The sequence below is a fragment of the Agelaius tricolor genome, unplaced genomic scaffold (assembly GCF_023055355.1).
Source record: "Agelaius tricolor isolate 1412-34295 unplaced genomic scaffold, bAgeTri1.0.p SCAF_3, whole genome shotgun sequence".
NCBI classification, from domain to species: domain Eukaryota; kingdom Metazoa; phylum Chordata; class Aves; order Passeriformes; family Icteridae; genus Agelaius; species Agelaius tricolor.
This window is the reverse complement of record NW_027269263.1, coordinates 11803498-11818884: the sequence shown is the minus strand read 5'-3', so window position 1 is coordinate 11818884 and position 15387 is coordinate 11803498. Positions and strand designations below refer to the sequence as shown.

The window sequence follows — 15387 nt, the reverse complement described above, 5'->3', positions numbered from 1 at the left end:
ATGTGTGAAATACTGAGAAATTTGTTAAAGTGCCTGCTTTCATCAAACCTCAGTTTTGTAACATATCATATTATAGAGTTTTTCACCTTAATTCCAAAAAGCCACTTTTCCTCTTTACTGTATAATTGTGCAACTGTCTCATTCAGAGGATGGTTCCAGGCCCTGGTTTAATGTACATGATCCACATCCTACAGTGAATGCAAAATGTCTCATTTCCTCATTGGTATTTGCACAGAGCTTTGGCATGACATCCAGAAACTGTTCACATGTTTCAGAACTTGTCTTCACAGCATCCTATAGCTGGAACTTTCATCTCCTACATACAGTCAGGAATCTAACTTTGGAGCAGTGGTGGTCAAAATTATTTAGTGTCAGTTTGGTGTGTCAGATACCTGATTTTATATGTTTAGGACTTTATTTCTCAAAGTACCTAGCACAGTTATGCACACATGTATCTTATTTAATATGCCCAAAGCAAAGCCCTAGTTGACTTTAGGTGTAACTTTGAGTATTCATTTCAGTAAAAAATGAAGACATTATTGAACATATTATCTAAAATTAGATCTACAAACATCAAAGCTGTTCTCCCATTGTGAAGGACTGTAAGAGTGGAAGAAAGATACCAGGAGAATAAGATTATGTGTTAAAACAATGCTTTCAACTGTAGATGTAGACAAAGTTGGATTTTTACCTTGTTGAAAACTTGGGCTATAGTTGCCTACCTAAAAGTTAATGAACATGTATTACTGTCAGTCACTATCATGTTTGTGTAGTCTGGCTGGATTGAGAGGAACTGAAGAGCAATTTCCAAAACATACAACTATTGAACAGCAGTTTCCTTTCAGTATGTGCAATCAGATTTTAAGAGTATGTTAATCTATATATAGAAAACATTTGCATAGATACATACCTAAGACTTCAGGGAAACCCTGCTTGCATTTCAAAATCTGGCTCCAAACCATGGAAACACGAGAATTTTTTTCTGATAAAAGTTTTCCTTCGTTACTCTCAGTAACATGAAAAAAATTCAGAAAATTCTTCCTTGAAAGACAGCCTTAGCCTGAAAATCTGGGTTTGAAAAGTTGTAATGTCAAAGGTGTGGTTGTGGTCAAAAAAATTGCATCCAGGAGCATCTCCCTTGGCATTCACACATCTTAAAAGACAAGGCAGGAGGCTGGGGATCAAGATGCCAGAGTTTTTAATTCTCATTACTCTGAGTGGGTGAGTGCAGCATTTTTGTCAGCTTTAGTATTAGAACAGTAGCATATGTTACCTCTCCTCATTTGTGTGACTCAATCCCTTAAAAGAAACCCATCCAAGTTCCTTCCTAGGCAGTTTTCTCAAAACTAAGGAAGCCCATTATTCCATGCTTACCTGTTTTGTCTTATAGCCACAAGTGAGCCACTGGTTTGAGTAGCATCTAAGCATGTGGGACGCTGCTCTCTCAGAAAGCAAAGGGTGGGAGAAGAAGCTGGGGCTGGGTATTGAAGTAAGTTGTCCCAGTCACCAAGAAGGCTTGTCCCACTCATATTTTGGCACTGAGACCAAAGGCAGAACCTGCCAGTGATCCAGAGGGTTGTGAACACTCTCTGACACCAGCATGGTCTCTCTGGGAGTCTGTTTGGGCTTAAATACAATTTTGAAACATCTGGTGCTGGGTATCATGTGTTGAAAAGTGCTTTTGCTTCTCACTTTTGTTGATTCTGTATTTGTAAGTACCTTGATGGTCTCTTTTCCTGGAGAAATGATAGACATAGGATCCAGTGCATGAGAGTGTCACCCGTGGACAGTGAATGCAAGTGGCTGCCAGAGTTGCTCCCATGGAGTAACAGCAGCCAGCTGTGTAGATCTGCACTAACAAGCACCTTAAAGGCAATGCCTTGTAAATAAAAATAGGATATTCTTCCATTCCTTCAACTCCCAGTCACCTAAAGATCAAGTTGCACATCACTCTGACCCACCAAGGGTTTATCAGCACCAAAGCTGCCAGACTTCACTGATTTGATTGGGTGTTCATTCATTTGAGACTGATAAAGTCATTTTAGCAAATTGTTTTCAAGGAGTAAAGGATCTAGGTTTAAGTTGCAATGAGATATATTGCACCTAATTTCAGGCCACCCTTGCAATAGTTGACAAAGCTTGGCAGCCCTGGAGTAACTCCTTACTTACTTACTTACTAGGCTTTTATGCTGAAACATCTTTTATGAAAAAATTAGTGGAGATTTTCTTTGTAATTCAAATGAGGGAAGATTGTGGATTTAAGTGGTCTTTTAGTTAAAACTTTGGGGTTTGTCCCCTTTGCTACAAATGGGACAGACAGAGAAGAATCTCTGTGTAGAATTAAAAGACAGAATATTTTTGTCTCTCTCCTTATCAGAATTGGGTTTTGTTCCTCACACAATAGGAATAATCCTCTAAAAGCTTTGATTAGGATAAAGTGTTTGGTGTCCCCTAGAAGATGTGGTTTGGTTGTTTTTTTGTTTGTTTGCATCAATGTTGGATTTTAAACAGAAATACTGACTTGAGGAAGTCTCCCAGGTGCTTCTGTAGTGACAAGTTTTCTCTCCTTAATTAAAGTATCACTGGAAGCAGAGGAGAAGGCTTGACTTGCTCCATACTTTGGTAGTGAAAAGGCCTCTTCTGAAAATGAATATTTGTGAATATGCACCAAAACCAAGCCATCACTGACAGACTGAGTTTGCTGGCAGCATGTAGAAGGAAGTGCAGGAGTCTTCAGGCACTTTACAGCTTTCCTATGAGGTGCTTCCATTGGCAGGGAAAAGCGTGAAAGCACACTCACACCTCCTACAGAATTGACCCTCTAATTGAATATCCCTGGGAAATGTGTCAGACACAGTGAAAATAATCCCTGTGGGTGCAAACCCCCTTAGCATGCTGTCTTGGCATTGCATTTTCTCCTGTTAGGACTTACCCATAGGCAGTGTATTCCACTAAAAGCATTTGTGGCCTTTCTACTGGTATTTAGAGGGAGCATCAGAGATCTGCTCCTTTTGTTTGTCTCTCCTGGTCCAGATAACCCTTGCAGCTGTCCAGTCACAAGCTTTTGCATGGAAATCTTTTGACCTCAGAATCCAGTCTTCCACCATTCCAGATTCAAACAGAGAATAAATGCCCCAAGGTGTGTCTCATTTTGGCAGTGGCAGGATAAACTGATGTCATCTCTGATCAAACTTGTTTCTTGTTCTTGCCTCAGTTCTTGCTCACAGTTTGCAAATGCACCTGTATCCTGTCAGCTCCAAACACTGAGTCCTTGTCTGTTGAGGAGGAAACAGTAGCTCTGCTCAAACAGATAAATGACTGGGGGAAGAAAGACATTTTATGTGAAGGTATTTGGTAAATAAGGTGGAGGATGAATCTTCCTCTGTCTATAGAAGACCTCAGAATACCTGCCTAATTACACTTTCCAAAGAGACTGTTTTGTAATCAGCTCTCTGGGCCCACTCTGCCCAACAGGTTTTTTAAACTGAGCATGAAAAGGCAGAGATGAACAAACTGAGGAGAATTGCCTCTTCTCTGTTGATTTCCTCACCAGCCATTAGCTGTTTTCTCACTGACGCCTCCACAAAAAGTGGCAGGAATGATCAGCATTTCAAGGCTGCTGCTGCTGCTGCCAGCCCCCAAGCTGAGGAGGAGGAGGAGGAGAAGGAGAGCTCCTTCCTCTAGTGAGTCAGGCCTGAAATGGGGGAAAGATTTACTGTTCCAAAATAGCACAGAAAGTTCAGGGTTGGAAGGGCATTGCTGTCTAACCCAGCTGGTGGCACGTGGTGGGAATACTGTGGGCAAGGTGTTCTGTGCCAGGAAATGATGTGCACAGGTCTGGTGAACCCTGTGCCATGCAGTGGATGTCAGGAGGAACTGGGGAGAGATGCCAAAGGGAGCAGGGAGTTAGGATGGTCTCATTTAGGTGGGGGACACTGTTTGTATCTCTTAATTTGCCTGTGGTCTCTGTATTACTGAATAAAGGATTGTAGTGGGCATATTGCTCTCTTTTTAAAATACTGAGTTGCAGAGTAAGCCATGCTCTCAAGAGCATTCAAGATATCCTTTCTTAACAAGTTGAGAAGGATCTGCTGGCCCAGATAAATCTGTGCTGTGAGAATGCCTTGTGCTCGTTTCAGAATGTATTCCTGAAGTCCTTGAATTCATTAAACCCTAATTAGCAATGAGCATTGATGATTAAAAAAATCTATGAAAATAGGCAGACCAGTGTATATTGAGCTGTGAAGGCACCTCTGGGTCTGTCCCACAATTAGCTTTTAGCCAGTTTGGTCTTAAAATACTCTTTCTATTTTCTCTGACATCCTGACCTTGCCTCTTGCTTTAGCTTTTGACATAACAGCCTCCAAAACTGCCTGGAGTTTCTGTGGGGTATCCTCCACAGTAGATTGTGAAACTTACAGGAGAAGTGAAAAGTAAACTTGGGAACAAATAGAAAATTTAGCATCTTGATACAAAATTATACTATATTTGTGTTGAGGACAGGCGTTTGGGTTGCTAATAGATTGTTAAAAAGAGTTATGTGAAAATCCTGTACCAATCATACTTTGTGTTCTGACTGTAGTAATTGATGCTACAGCAGAAAAAGCAAAACCAAACAAAACAAAAACCAGTCAGAAAGGTTGTTCTGGTCTGGGACTGTTGAATCTAGCCACAAGAGGATTGTCAAAGACACAGAGTACCCACTTGAAGCATCTGCAATTGTTGTCAACTCTGCAGGATTTAACAAATAGCATTAAAGTGTTTGATTTAATAAGTGAATGTGAGAAGTGAAGTCTGTGCCTATGTCTGGTTTTAAGTTCTTCTCTTTAAAAGTCAGCCAGCATGTGTTCTAAACAACCAAACAGTAAGATTTTGGGAAAAGGGGCTTTTGATAACCAACTAGATAACTGACTAGAGAAGTTGAAGGTTTTTAAAACTAACTAAGCAGTTATAAGCTTGATTTTGCATCTTTAAAAATAATGGCAAAACTCCAGCTGAATTCATGACATAGAGTCAGGTTATATATGCAGCTTGTCACTTGCATGCAGAGCAGTTTCAGTTGTTAATGTGCCATTTTGTATAGAAACACTGAAAATACAATTTTTATTTATAAAAACTTACTGAAAGTACTAAAGAAGTAATTGTTCAGGGACATAAGCTGAGGGAAAAGCAAAAAATCTTGAACATTTCAGTGCTATAACATATAAAAACTTTGTAAAATTAAAAACACTCCTGGCTAGTGATTTTAAGAAGACTTTAATTATCTCTACCTTATCCTAAATGCTGTATTATTGCCATGTGTGGAATTTGGAACAAAAATCCATTTAACCAACAAGCCAGGTGAGTGTGTCTGATGCTTGTTTGTTATCTTTGCTTTCCAGAACGCTTCTGCAGCAGTTGCAGAGGCTCCAAGCCATGGTTGCTGGCAAAGTGTCCCGCTCGTGTAAGGCAGCTAGCACACAAACAGGGACCTGTCTTATGGTGAGTATTCCTAAGGCTGGAATTCTGAGGGAAGGAGAATCTCTCTCAAGGCACATCTCTTGTTCTGCAAAGCCTCTCAATGGCAAATTTGCAGCTTAGGGAGCTCCTTTTCATGATTTAACTCTTTTTCATAATTTTGAGGGAGGTGAGACTTGTGACTGATGAAGATTAATGATTGTGGGGAGGTACTGAGTTCTGGAGGAGACTGGGCCTCTGCTTTTGGTTGGGTGCTGCAGTGATGAAAGAAGGAGCAATGCTCTTCCAAGGGACCCACTTTATTATTTCCTGCAGTATTATATGGTGGAAATGGTGTCTAGAGTTGTAAAATGAAAATGAGGGTGACCTTTGAGGCTCGTACTTTTGATACTAATAAAAATAAACTTGCTCAACCAAATCAAAATATGACTGAGGCTGTAAATCTACCTCTGTCCTATTTCGGTAGTAGTAGTAGTCAAGATAAGAAAATGAGTAGAATGAAACATTTGCTTTTCCCTCCTTACACTCAGCTATCAAGTTCCCTTTATACCCAAAGTGCTGTAAATTGATGGAAATAATTTACAAGGCATAAGCTGTTCTCCCAGTCTAGCTTCACTGTCACTTGGAAGCAAGACTGGGGCCAGCAGCAGAAATAACTTTGGAAATCCTCAGCAGTGCCTGTAAAACACACATGGCAGCTTTATCTGCATTTCAGCTTTGTGAGTAGAAAAGGCAGCTGGTCAGACTGGCGCAGACATTGAAAACAAACCCCAGTTTTGAGATGTGCCCTTTGAAGCACTGAACTGTTATTGTGTAGGTGCCTTTGGTAGGTGTGCAGTGGTGAGGATGGCCCCAAATGGTTTGTTTTGATAAAGTATCTGTTCTCATGTGCGCATGTGGGTCAAGTGCACTCACCTCTCCTGCCTCCTCCCTTTGCCAGATGGTGGTGCTGTGCTTTGCAGTAGTTTTTGGCAGCTTCTCTCAGAGCTATGGGCCATATCCTTCTGCTACAAAGATGGTGTTGCCCAGGCAGCATTCCTCACCAGAGTCCTACACAGATTCCATTGGTAAGTGACAGCTATTCCAGTCTTGCTCTTTGCTTGGTTGTATTTAAGCACTTGTTTTCCACACCCATTCCCAGCCCCCTTCTCAAGCACCTCTTGCATTTCTGCTCCTTAAATGGCCATTTTTTAATATATACCTGTTTTTTCTAAGAAGGATAGCTTGGCAAACTATGCTGATGGCAGCAGACTTCATAAAAATGAGCAAAATATCTTCCCCACTAGCCTGCTTGGTACTTCTGTTTAAAGAATTTTTTGCTTCTGTTTGAAGAACTAAAGTTAGTGGTCTGTGAAGGGTAGCAGGGTTTCTACTCGGTAGCAGATGTTCATACTGTTAAAATGCACAAATTATTTCTTTGCTGTTAGTATTACATAACCATAATGAACCAATATATTATCAAAGTTATTGTTTAATTTTGTTCTTGTTTTCTGAATAATTTAGGGCTTTTTGATACCTACCAAGACCATTCCTGTGGTTTTTTTCTTCAGCTCTCAAATTGCCAGTTAATCACTATGAAAAGAAAAGGCCTTTGCAGCTTTGGCTCTGCCTTAACAGTTTCCATTTCCTGAAATGACCAGGTTGTTCTCATTTTGCCTTCTGTCTTTGTATGCAGTGAGGTCAAGGAGCCTCCTAATTTATGAAGAGCCTCAACAGCTGGAGGAGCCATCCAGCCCGATCTCCTTCGCAGATCGCAGTGACAGACAAACAGACACCTCCAAGTTCACAGCACTGTCCCTGGAAGCTGTGCCAGGGACACAGCAGGATGAAATCATGCAGGTCACAATAGCCAACGAGACAAGGCTAGAGAAATCAGTGCTGCTGGGCCTGCAGCAGCACAGGTGAGTGCAGGGTAGGCTGCTTGTCACACGGGTGTTCTGTGTCACTCTTGTTCATGCCTGAAGGACACAGGTTAGGCTAGCAGCTCAGCTATGCTGTAAGTAAGCTCAGCTAAGCTTACTTATATGAAGTAAGAGTTTGGCTTTTATCTGGACAGCCTGTAGGCAAAGTCACTGTTGCTCTGGAGAACTGTTTGCATCATAATTGTAGTAATACAGCTACCAAACTTGGTGCTTCTGCCAGAAACCTAACCCCTGTAAGCCTGTTAGATGGGCCTGCCCCCTTCTTTAAAGCACTTTCTTCTGTGCTTCCCAAAGGAATAAGCTTTTGGCAGTTGTATGGAAGTGTGAGGTTGTGATTCACTGGAATTTCAATGAGGTTAGGGCATGAAGAGCTGGAGTTTCTCACAGCAGTGATTTTACTAAAGCATTACTGCTGAAAGTTTGCAGGACTCAGTCTCAAGAGACAGACATCTACAATTATCTGACTACTTAAGTTCCCACACTGAGTTCCCTCACTTTTAGCATAAATGTAAGGCATTTTTTTTTTTGTTTGCTTTTTTTTTTTAGCATAAATGTAAGTTTTTCAGGCCTCTGAAAAGAGAGTCACCGGTTTAAATATATGTGCTTTCATCTGCTGCCCCTTTGCTTGCATAGAACCAAAGAGATGACTACTTCAGTATAATTCAGTATGTTACCAGACTTAGCTAACTGACAAATACCTAGCTGGGAAATACTGAATTTGGCTCTTTAGCATTAGCCAAATCAAGCAGGATATGTGCTTAAAAAACTTACTGTTCGCATTAACCTCTGTTTTTTTGTTCCCTACAGAGTCAACTCGGAACTAGAAGGAAATGAAACACTGAAGATAATTGAAATAGACAGAAGAGTCAATGCCACGTCTTAAAAATAAAAAAGAGTGACTTCTTGACTTCCCTCCTTCCCACATATTTTCAACCAAAGTTCCCCTGACTTGTCATCCTCAGTGAACCAAAGTACAAAAGAGAGGGAGTTCAACTTCTGCATTGACTGATGAGGCTGTGACTACAGATGGGATCTCTTGTCTTTGTAACTCCCTTCCTCACGTCACACACAGTCCCTGTCTCTGCTTTTATCCCTTTCCTGTCTAACACTGCAAGGGCAGCACTGAATTATGATGGCAGATGATGCCAGCAGTGTGCCAGTGACTGGTGGGTGTGTGTGCCTGTAAATGCACACAGCCTGATCTGAGCACAAAGACATTCTGGAGAAGGGTGAATTGTGCAAAACCAATGGGAGCATGTGGGTGATGGTTTTCTTGGGAGAAGGTAATGGAGAGAGAGAGGAGATGCAGCATGATGGTGCTTAGAGTCTCACCACAGCTCTGTGCCTGCTGGTCTACAGCCCTAGAGCCTTTTGGGGGGATAGAGAAGCACATGTGCAGCCTGCTGCTGAGGGGACAAGAAAGGGCCCTGGCACTGCTGAGTTCACAGCACAGGCAGGAGAGGGCTGGTCCATGGTGCTGCTGAATTGTCCTCCCCATGCTCTTTTTCTTCTCCCCTCCAGTCTCTTCATTACTTAGCAGGGTAGGTTTCTCTGTGCATTGAATGCAGTCCTAGTGGGCTTCCCTGCTTCCACCCTTGAGAAATTAAGCAAAGATAGTCACTGTCTTACCACACACTGTGTGGGAGAATTACACTAGTTTAACTAAATCTGTTTAGAAAGCAGGTTTTGTTACATTTATGCAATATTTTAGATGGATGCCCTTTAGTCTGCTTAAGGCTAATCTATTTAGCTTAAGTCAGTTCCTTCCCAACAAACTAAATCAATGTAAGGCTTAAACCAGAAGTGCCTCCTGAGAGGACTGTATGGATTTAATTTATTGGCTTCTAGCTGGTTGATGAAAATTCTTGTGTAGACCCGGTCTCAGATTGTCTTGTGTTTTCCTTTCCTTGCCATCTTCCTGTTACTGTTGTAAATAGTATTTATTAGCTTTGAAACATTCTGTTCAGGTAGTTGCAGTGAAGAGAACTGAGCTTTCCTAACCCTGCAAGTGATCTGGGCAGACCCTGAAATTGGACAGACAGACATCACTGAATGCCCATTTCCTCCCCTTAAGCTTGAGTTGTCCTAAAATAAAGCCAGGTGTCTTGTTTTCCTCTTACCTGCTTTTCCAGAGGTGTGATCTGAGACCAGCTGCTTTGGGTACAGATAGGCCAGCCCATGCCTAGAGGTGGTGGATCCTGTATCAAGTGTTTGCCAAGGCAGCCTCTGACCTGAGGAGCTGATTACATGGGCAGGAGACCTGTCAAAAGAGGAATGAGATGAGCACATGAGGGGGTGAAGTGACTGCCAGGCTCACTGAGAAAGCCAAGAGCAGCATTCTGGTCTGGTCCTGGTTCCAGTCTTCTTCTCCATGCTTTGTTTCCCTCTTGTCCCATGGTGTTGTCTTCATGTGCCCTCTCTCTCTCTCACTACCCTGGTCATGCCTTTGCCTGAGCTGTGCTTCTTGCAGTTTGTCCTTGCAGGGGCATCGTTGAACTCAGTCCAGAATTTGAGCAGGGTTTTATCTGGTTCCTACAGAAGGGCACTCCTGCTCCATTGAGGATGGATCTAATGTGAAAATCCTAATTCAGCAGGCTAGCAGAGCTACTTAACAGTTTACCAGAAGAAGTCAATTAAAAAAAAAAAAAGGATTTTGAAGCTCTTTTTTTCTTTTAATTTTTTTCCTAATGTTAAATAAGGGAAAAACTAACCTAGCCTTACAAATAATTTTTTACTATGTACAGTAGATATTTCTTGCAGCTATTCTATTTTGTAAAATATTGAATTTATATTTTATTACAGCAGCTGTCGCACCAGCTCCTTCCTTGTTCTTCATTCTCCTTAGACTTTCTTCCTTCAGCATCCTATTTGTCACCCTCAGGCCTGACTCAAAATCCAGTGAAATGAATGGGAGGGATTTGGTGAATTGGAGAGGACTGTGGATCAGTCCTCCCTGTGCCATTTTAAGAGGGTGTTTCACGTCAGTGACAGTGAAACAAGTGCCTGACTCCATGGGCTCATTCTGGTGTGCAGATTGGCTCTCCTAGGTAATGCCCTATTCTTCTACCCAAGTGCCTTATTATTTTGCCTGAGGTGACAAAAAAATGAGAGGAGAAATGCTGTTGTAGTCTGCTTTGCAAGTGTTCCCATCTTGGCATGGGTCATCTGTTTCCCTTCACAGTGATCCTGCTGGGTTCTCTGCATCATTCCAGTATCCATTAACAACTTCTGTATTTTTTTAATGGTTTAAGACAGTGATCACTTGTGAGTGCCACAAGGGGTGGCTTCATTGCTCAGCCACTTGAGGTCAGCAAAGTGACAGGAGAAAGCTGGGATTGACCCCAACTGGTCAGTATAAGTGGGCAAGGTCATAGCTTAGAAAATTCCTTAAATGGTCCTTTTTTTTCCAGAGCACCTTTGGTTTGCTGCCTTTGAGGGCAACCAAGTGGTTGAATGTTTTGCAGAAGAGGCCCCAGGGTGTGAAGCACAGCACCACTTAGCAGCCTTGCAGTTTGCAGTGTGCAGCCTGAGCTCCTGCCCATTGCCAGCTAAATGGATCACCTCCCATTCCAGATACAGCTGGCTGGCTTCACTGTGTGAAAATCAAAGTGGAATTATTTCTCAGCTCTTACAGGATACATGATTTTGCACAACCAAAATAGCTCCTCCTCTCTGAAGCCTACTGCACTGGCCACCATTAAAACTTAGCCCCTTTTTTTGGTTTTATTTGGGCATACTGGTTCAAATCTTGTTTGGAAGATAATCAATGATGTTTTCATCCTGAGCATTTGAAACTGGCCATGGTCTGGGTCAGGCCTCTGTACTAATCCATCCAAGCCAGTATGGCCATTCTGGTTTCTTGTAAGTATTTGATAATCTAGTACTATAATCTTAATTTGTATGCTCCTTTAAGTTATTTTTAGGTACTCTTCTTTAGGGAATCTCTCGACCTAGCACACACATTGCTTGGGGATTTATTGTATTACATGTTAGTTTATAATAAGGAAAAGCTCTGCTTCACTTTGCTATGTTTGTGATCATTTTTCTTCAGGGGCCTTAAACAACAGGTTTCTCTGCCAGGGGCCCAGGAATCCCCTGCCATCACCTACTCACAGGCTGTGGTGTGGCAAGGACCCACAGCCTCCAGAGGGAGTTTGTGCCCCTGTTCTGTGCCTAGCAGGGGACAGGAGAGGCAGGACAAGGTGCCATTGCACTGCCAGCCTCAGCAGGCAGGGCTGGGAATGCTGATGCACTGCAGACCACATGGAGAGGCAGCTCCCGTGCTCTGGGTTAAGGGCATAGGAGTAGTGAGGCATATTCAGGGGAGATGCCAATAAGTGCTTTTAGTCAGTTCAGCTCTATTACTTGAGGCCTTAGCCTTCTGCCAGTGTGCTTTTTCTGCTCATCAGTGACTTGGTGCTGTGGAATCAAATGTGTGTGCACGGACAGGGGAAGCAAAGGCCTTGTGTGCTATGTAATTTCCATTTCCAGTAGAGGACTTAAGTGATAAAGTCCTCAGCTGTAAGGGTATGTTGCTCACCAGCACAATTTTATACACAGTAGTAAACTTACCTTTTGGCCTGTAGCTTTAGAGCATGTTTAGATCTGCTGGGTCTTTGCTTCTAGGGAGATAAGCTATGAAGGAATATAGGGCATTATTTTATATATATGTATATTTTAAAAGTCTGAATCACAGGGCATGTGACGTTTCTAACCTTGTTACTAGGGTGTAGATAGTGTTCAGTTCTTTTCCCCCCAGGCTATTTATAGTTCTTTGCTGCACTTCTTTCATTTCTTCTGTACCACTCAATATTTTTCAGCAGCACTGATGGATTAGGCTGAGGTTCTTAGGCCAGATCCCAGCTGATACAACCAGCATGGTTCTCACACACTGCTCTTGGAGGCTGCAGGTCTGATTTATACTGACAGGGGACCTCTTCCTTTACATCTCTGTGTGTAACAGTGTATCTTAATGTGTTCTTGATTCTTCTAACATAGACCAAATATTCATCTAAAAACTTTTTTTTTTCCCTGCTAAAGAAACCACCCCACCTCTCCACTCCCATCCCTCCCAGCTATCAGTGGTGAATTCTGTCTAGACACTTTTAGAATGTAGGTCAAGTGAGTGAATGATGCTAATTGCTACGTTGGGAGGGATTTCCACTGAGTATTTGGGCTCTAGATTCCAGCTAATGCCAAGAGGCCATTGTTCAAAACCCACGCAGCTCAGAACAGAGGAATACAGAGTATTTTTATACTTCTGGTGACTAAAATATTTCTTTCTCCAGTCACTAATTAAAAAGGGAACATTTTGTATTCTGAAGGTGAAATGATAGGTCAGTACTTTGTAGCTACTAAAGTTGTCCCAGCCTATATAACAGTGTAGTGCTATGATGTGTTGCTGCTTTGCACTTTCTGGCATTAAGGTTTGACAACTTTGGGGGTTGCAAAGGGGAATGAACTGATGCCTGTGTTAAGTAAGGTCTTTACAAAGAAAATGTAAGGATTCAATCCATCTTGTAGCTTTCTCATGGCCAATAAGGTGACATTGGGCATTCAGAGAATTTGGTGATTGGACATTCAGAGAATTTGTTGAAGGTTGGTCCTGATTAATACTGCGTTGCTTAGGTGATCAGCATCCATTGGAGACTCTAGAATTGAGAGGGAAATTGCAATTTGGTTTTCTCATTTTTATGTCAGGTCTTTTTCTGTTTTACCAAGGTGTGATATATATATATATGAATCAAATTTCTGTGTAGAAAAAGTGCATCATGCAGGAAACTCGTTTGTGATGCTGTTTGGATCTGATGCTGAATGGAGTTTGGATATTCTTTATTAGCAGTAGTCTCTTGTCTGCCCTACAACCAATCTCCAGATTCTTCCTCCAAGAGCTGCAACTAAAGAGATGAGAACAGAACATGGGAAAGCTGGATTTGTAGACCTGTCTTACAGAAAAGGCAGGTAAAGGGACTCCTTGCATCACAGGGAAGCCTTCCAGTTCTTGATTCCATAAATCAGCAGTAATAGCCTAAATCAGCAGTGATAGTCTCTTTCATTAGTTACCTGCTAGGTTTGGGTTCACTCCTGTTCCCCTTGCTCTTTAATGCTATGCAGTCCTGTTTATGCATACCTGACCTTTATGTTATATCCCACTTTACCCTCTGAACAGCAGGTGAAAATCTTTCTGAGCCTTAGCAGTCCATAATGAAGGGAGTGGAAGAGAGAGAGGGAGAAGCAGAGGCAGGTACTGAATTTTGTTAAACAGAACTCTGCTCATATCTGACTTTACCATAACAGACTTTAATTCAGTGATATAATGGCATCTTGCTTTCTTCATTTGTACAGTTAGAGAATGAGTGTGTGTGTATGTGTGTGTGTGCATCTGTGCACATGTGCATGGTGAATGATCAAAAGGTATCAAAACCCCAGAGTTTTCTTCTTGTAGTAAGTGTTGCTAAATAAAGGCATCTACCTGAACACACAGGGCACTTTGGGCTTGGTGCAGCAGAAAGCCCAGGCATTTCTCTCTGAAACCTGTTCACATTCCACATCACTGAGCACTTGTAAAACTGTTGTGTGAATTGCTCTGAAGACTGTCCTGTGATTAATTGTCGACTGAATGTTGTTGCACTGTGTCATTTTGTGTGTGTGCCTAGATTGTCTGGCCTTTCTAGAGACCAGTTCTGGCTTGGTACAAAAAACTAATTATTTTATATTCTGGTATAATTTTTGGTCTGCAGAATTATGGCTTTGAATGCTTTTTTTATTATTATTTTCTTTTTTAAGTGGTGTAAATTGCCTTAAAAGGTGGCCCCTGGGAGCACTGATGCCCTAACCACCCTCAGGCACAGTGAGATGCAGTCCAGGGGAAGCAGTTGCCTCTCTGAGGGTGCTGCAAGTACATCCCAATTTCCCTGAGATTCATTAGGCCTTCCAAGGGTAAATTACCTGCTGGTGCTCTCTTGAAGAGAAGTATCCATGGCCAATTCCATTGCCTTGGGCTGTGCAGAGCAGTCACCCTGCTGTGACCCCCCTAGGGCCCTTCAGCTGGTGTTTGCCTTTCCCTCTGTTCATGTGAATGCAGTATAGGTTTGTGCAAACATTTAAAACTGTCTAAGAGGACAGGGACAGTGATACCAGTGCAAAAGCACACCACTCCTCCCTCAAAACTCCTCTGTAAACTTCACTGGGGCCTCTTCTGACTGCAGATATCTCTATTCTTTGCCATGTCTATTTAACTCTGTGTCTGTGTTCAGTGACCTTTCTATTTTTGTACAAGTGCTGTCATCTGGATACAGTCCCACCTGATTGTTCACACTGCAAACATGTCCATTGGGTGGAAAGAAATTGCTGTTTTTCCTTTTTAAATCATCTGCCTGATTCTGTGAGAGAACAGACTACCTGCTTTTTTCGCCTAAATATGTATGTAGTGAAGTATGTTATGCTTTTCATTTCTTGCAAATAAATATTTTCTGTAGAAAAAAGCAATTGCTACTTGTTTGATTTCCTGATGACTGCAAAAAATCTGGGCCCTCAACTTTCCCAGGTGTGCCAGCAATGTGTCCATTTAGTAACTGGTAATTTAGTGATAGAAAAGGAAGGATGTGGGGTTTTACTGAAGTTTTACCCTTCCCTTTTTGAGGTTAGCAGAGAATTATATCTCGGTAAGGGTGCAAATCAGGGAAGGCCAACAGCATTTAACAGTGATAATGACACTCAGTGCAACACTGTGCTACAGCCCCATTATCAGTAAATTCTCTGTACAAGTGGGATGCAGGAGGGCTGATGCTAAGGGGGCATTGCTTCAGCCCAGGGACACTGAGGAGCTGTCACCTGGAGTGACAGGGCTGGCTGGGGCTGACCTGGGTGGGCAAACAGCCCTCTGGAAGGTGAGGCCTTTCCCTGCTCTGGGCTTGTTCAAACTGGAGTGAACTCTTAAAAGAGCACTTTCTGCTTTGGCTTTTTGGGATTGGTTCTTCTGGCCTCAGCTCCTTTCCTTAGGCTGCCT

General features: G+C 42.2%; 1 protein-coding gene across 2 annotated transcripts in view; it reads left to right on the top strand.

The window, feature by feature from the left end:
• CREB3L2 (cAMP responsive element binding protein 3 like 2) overlaps positions 1–14867 on the top strand; it is a 75617-nt gene extending 60750 nt beyond the window's left edge. For both annotated transcript variants that reach the window (XM_071422463.1, XM_071422462.1), the window contains exons 9-12: positions 5382–5481; positions 6398–6524; positions 7133–7358; positions 8187–14867. In XM_071422463.1, coding sequence (XP_071278564.1) covers positions 5382–5481; positions 6398–6524; positions 7133–7358; positions 8187–8262 — 529 coding nt within the window. In that variant the 3' untranslated portion in view covers positions 8263–14867. The remainder of the gene's footprint in view (positions 1–5381; positions 5482–6397; positions 6525–7132; positions 7359–8186) is intronic.
• The last annotated feature ends 520 nt before the right edge of the window (positions 14868–15387 follow it).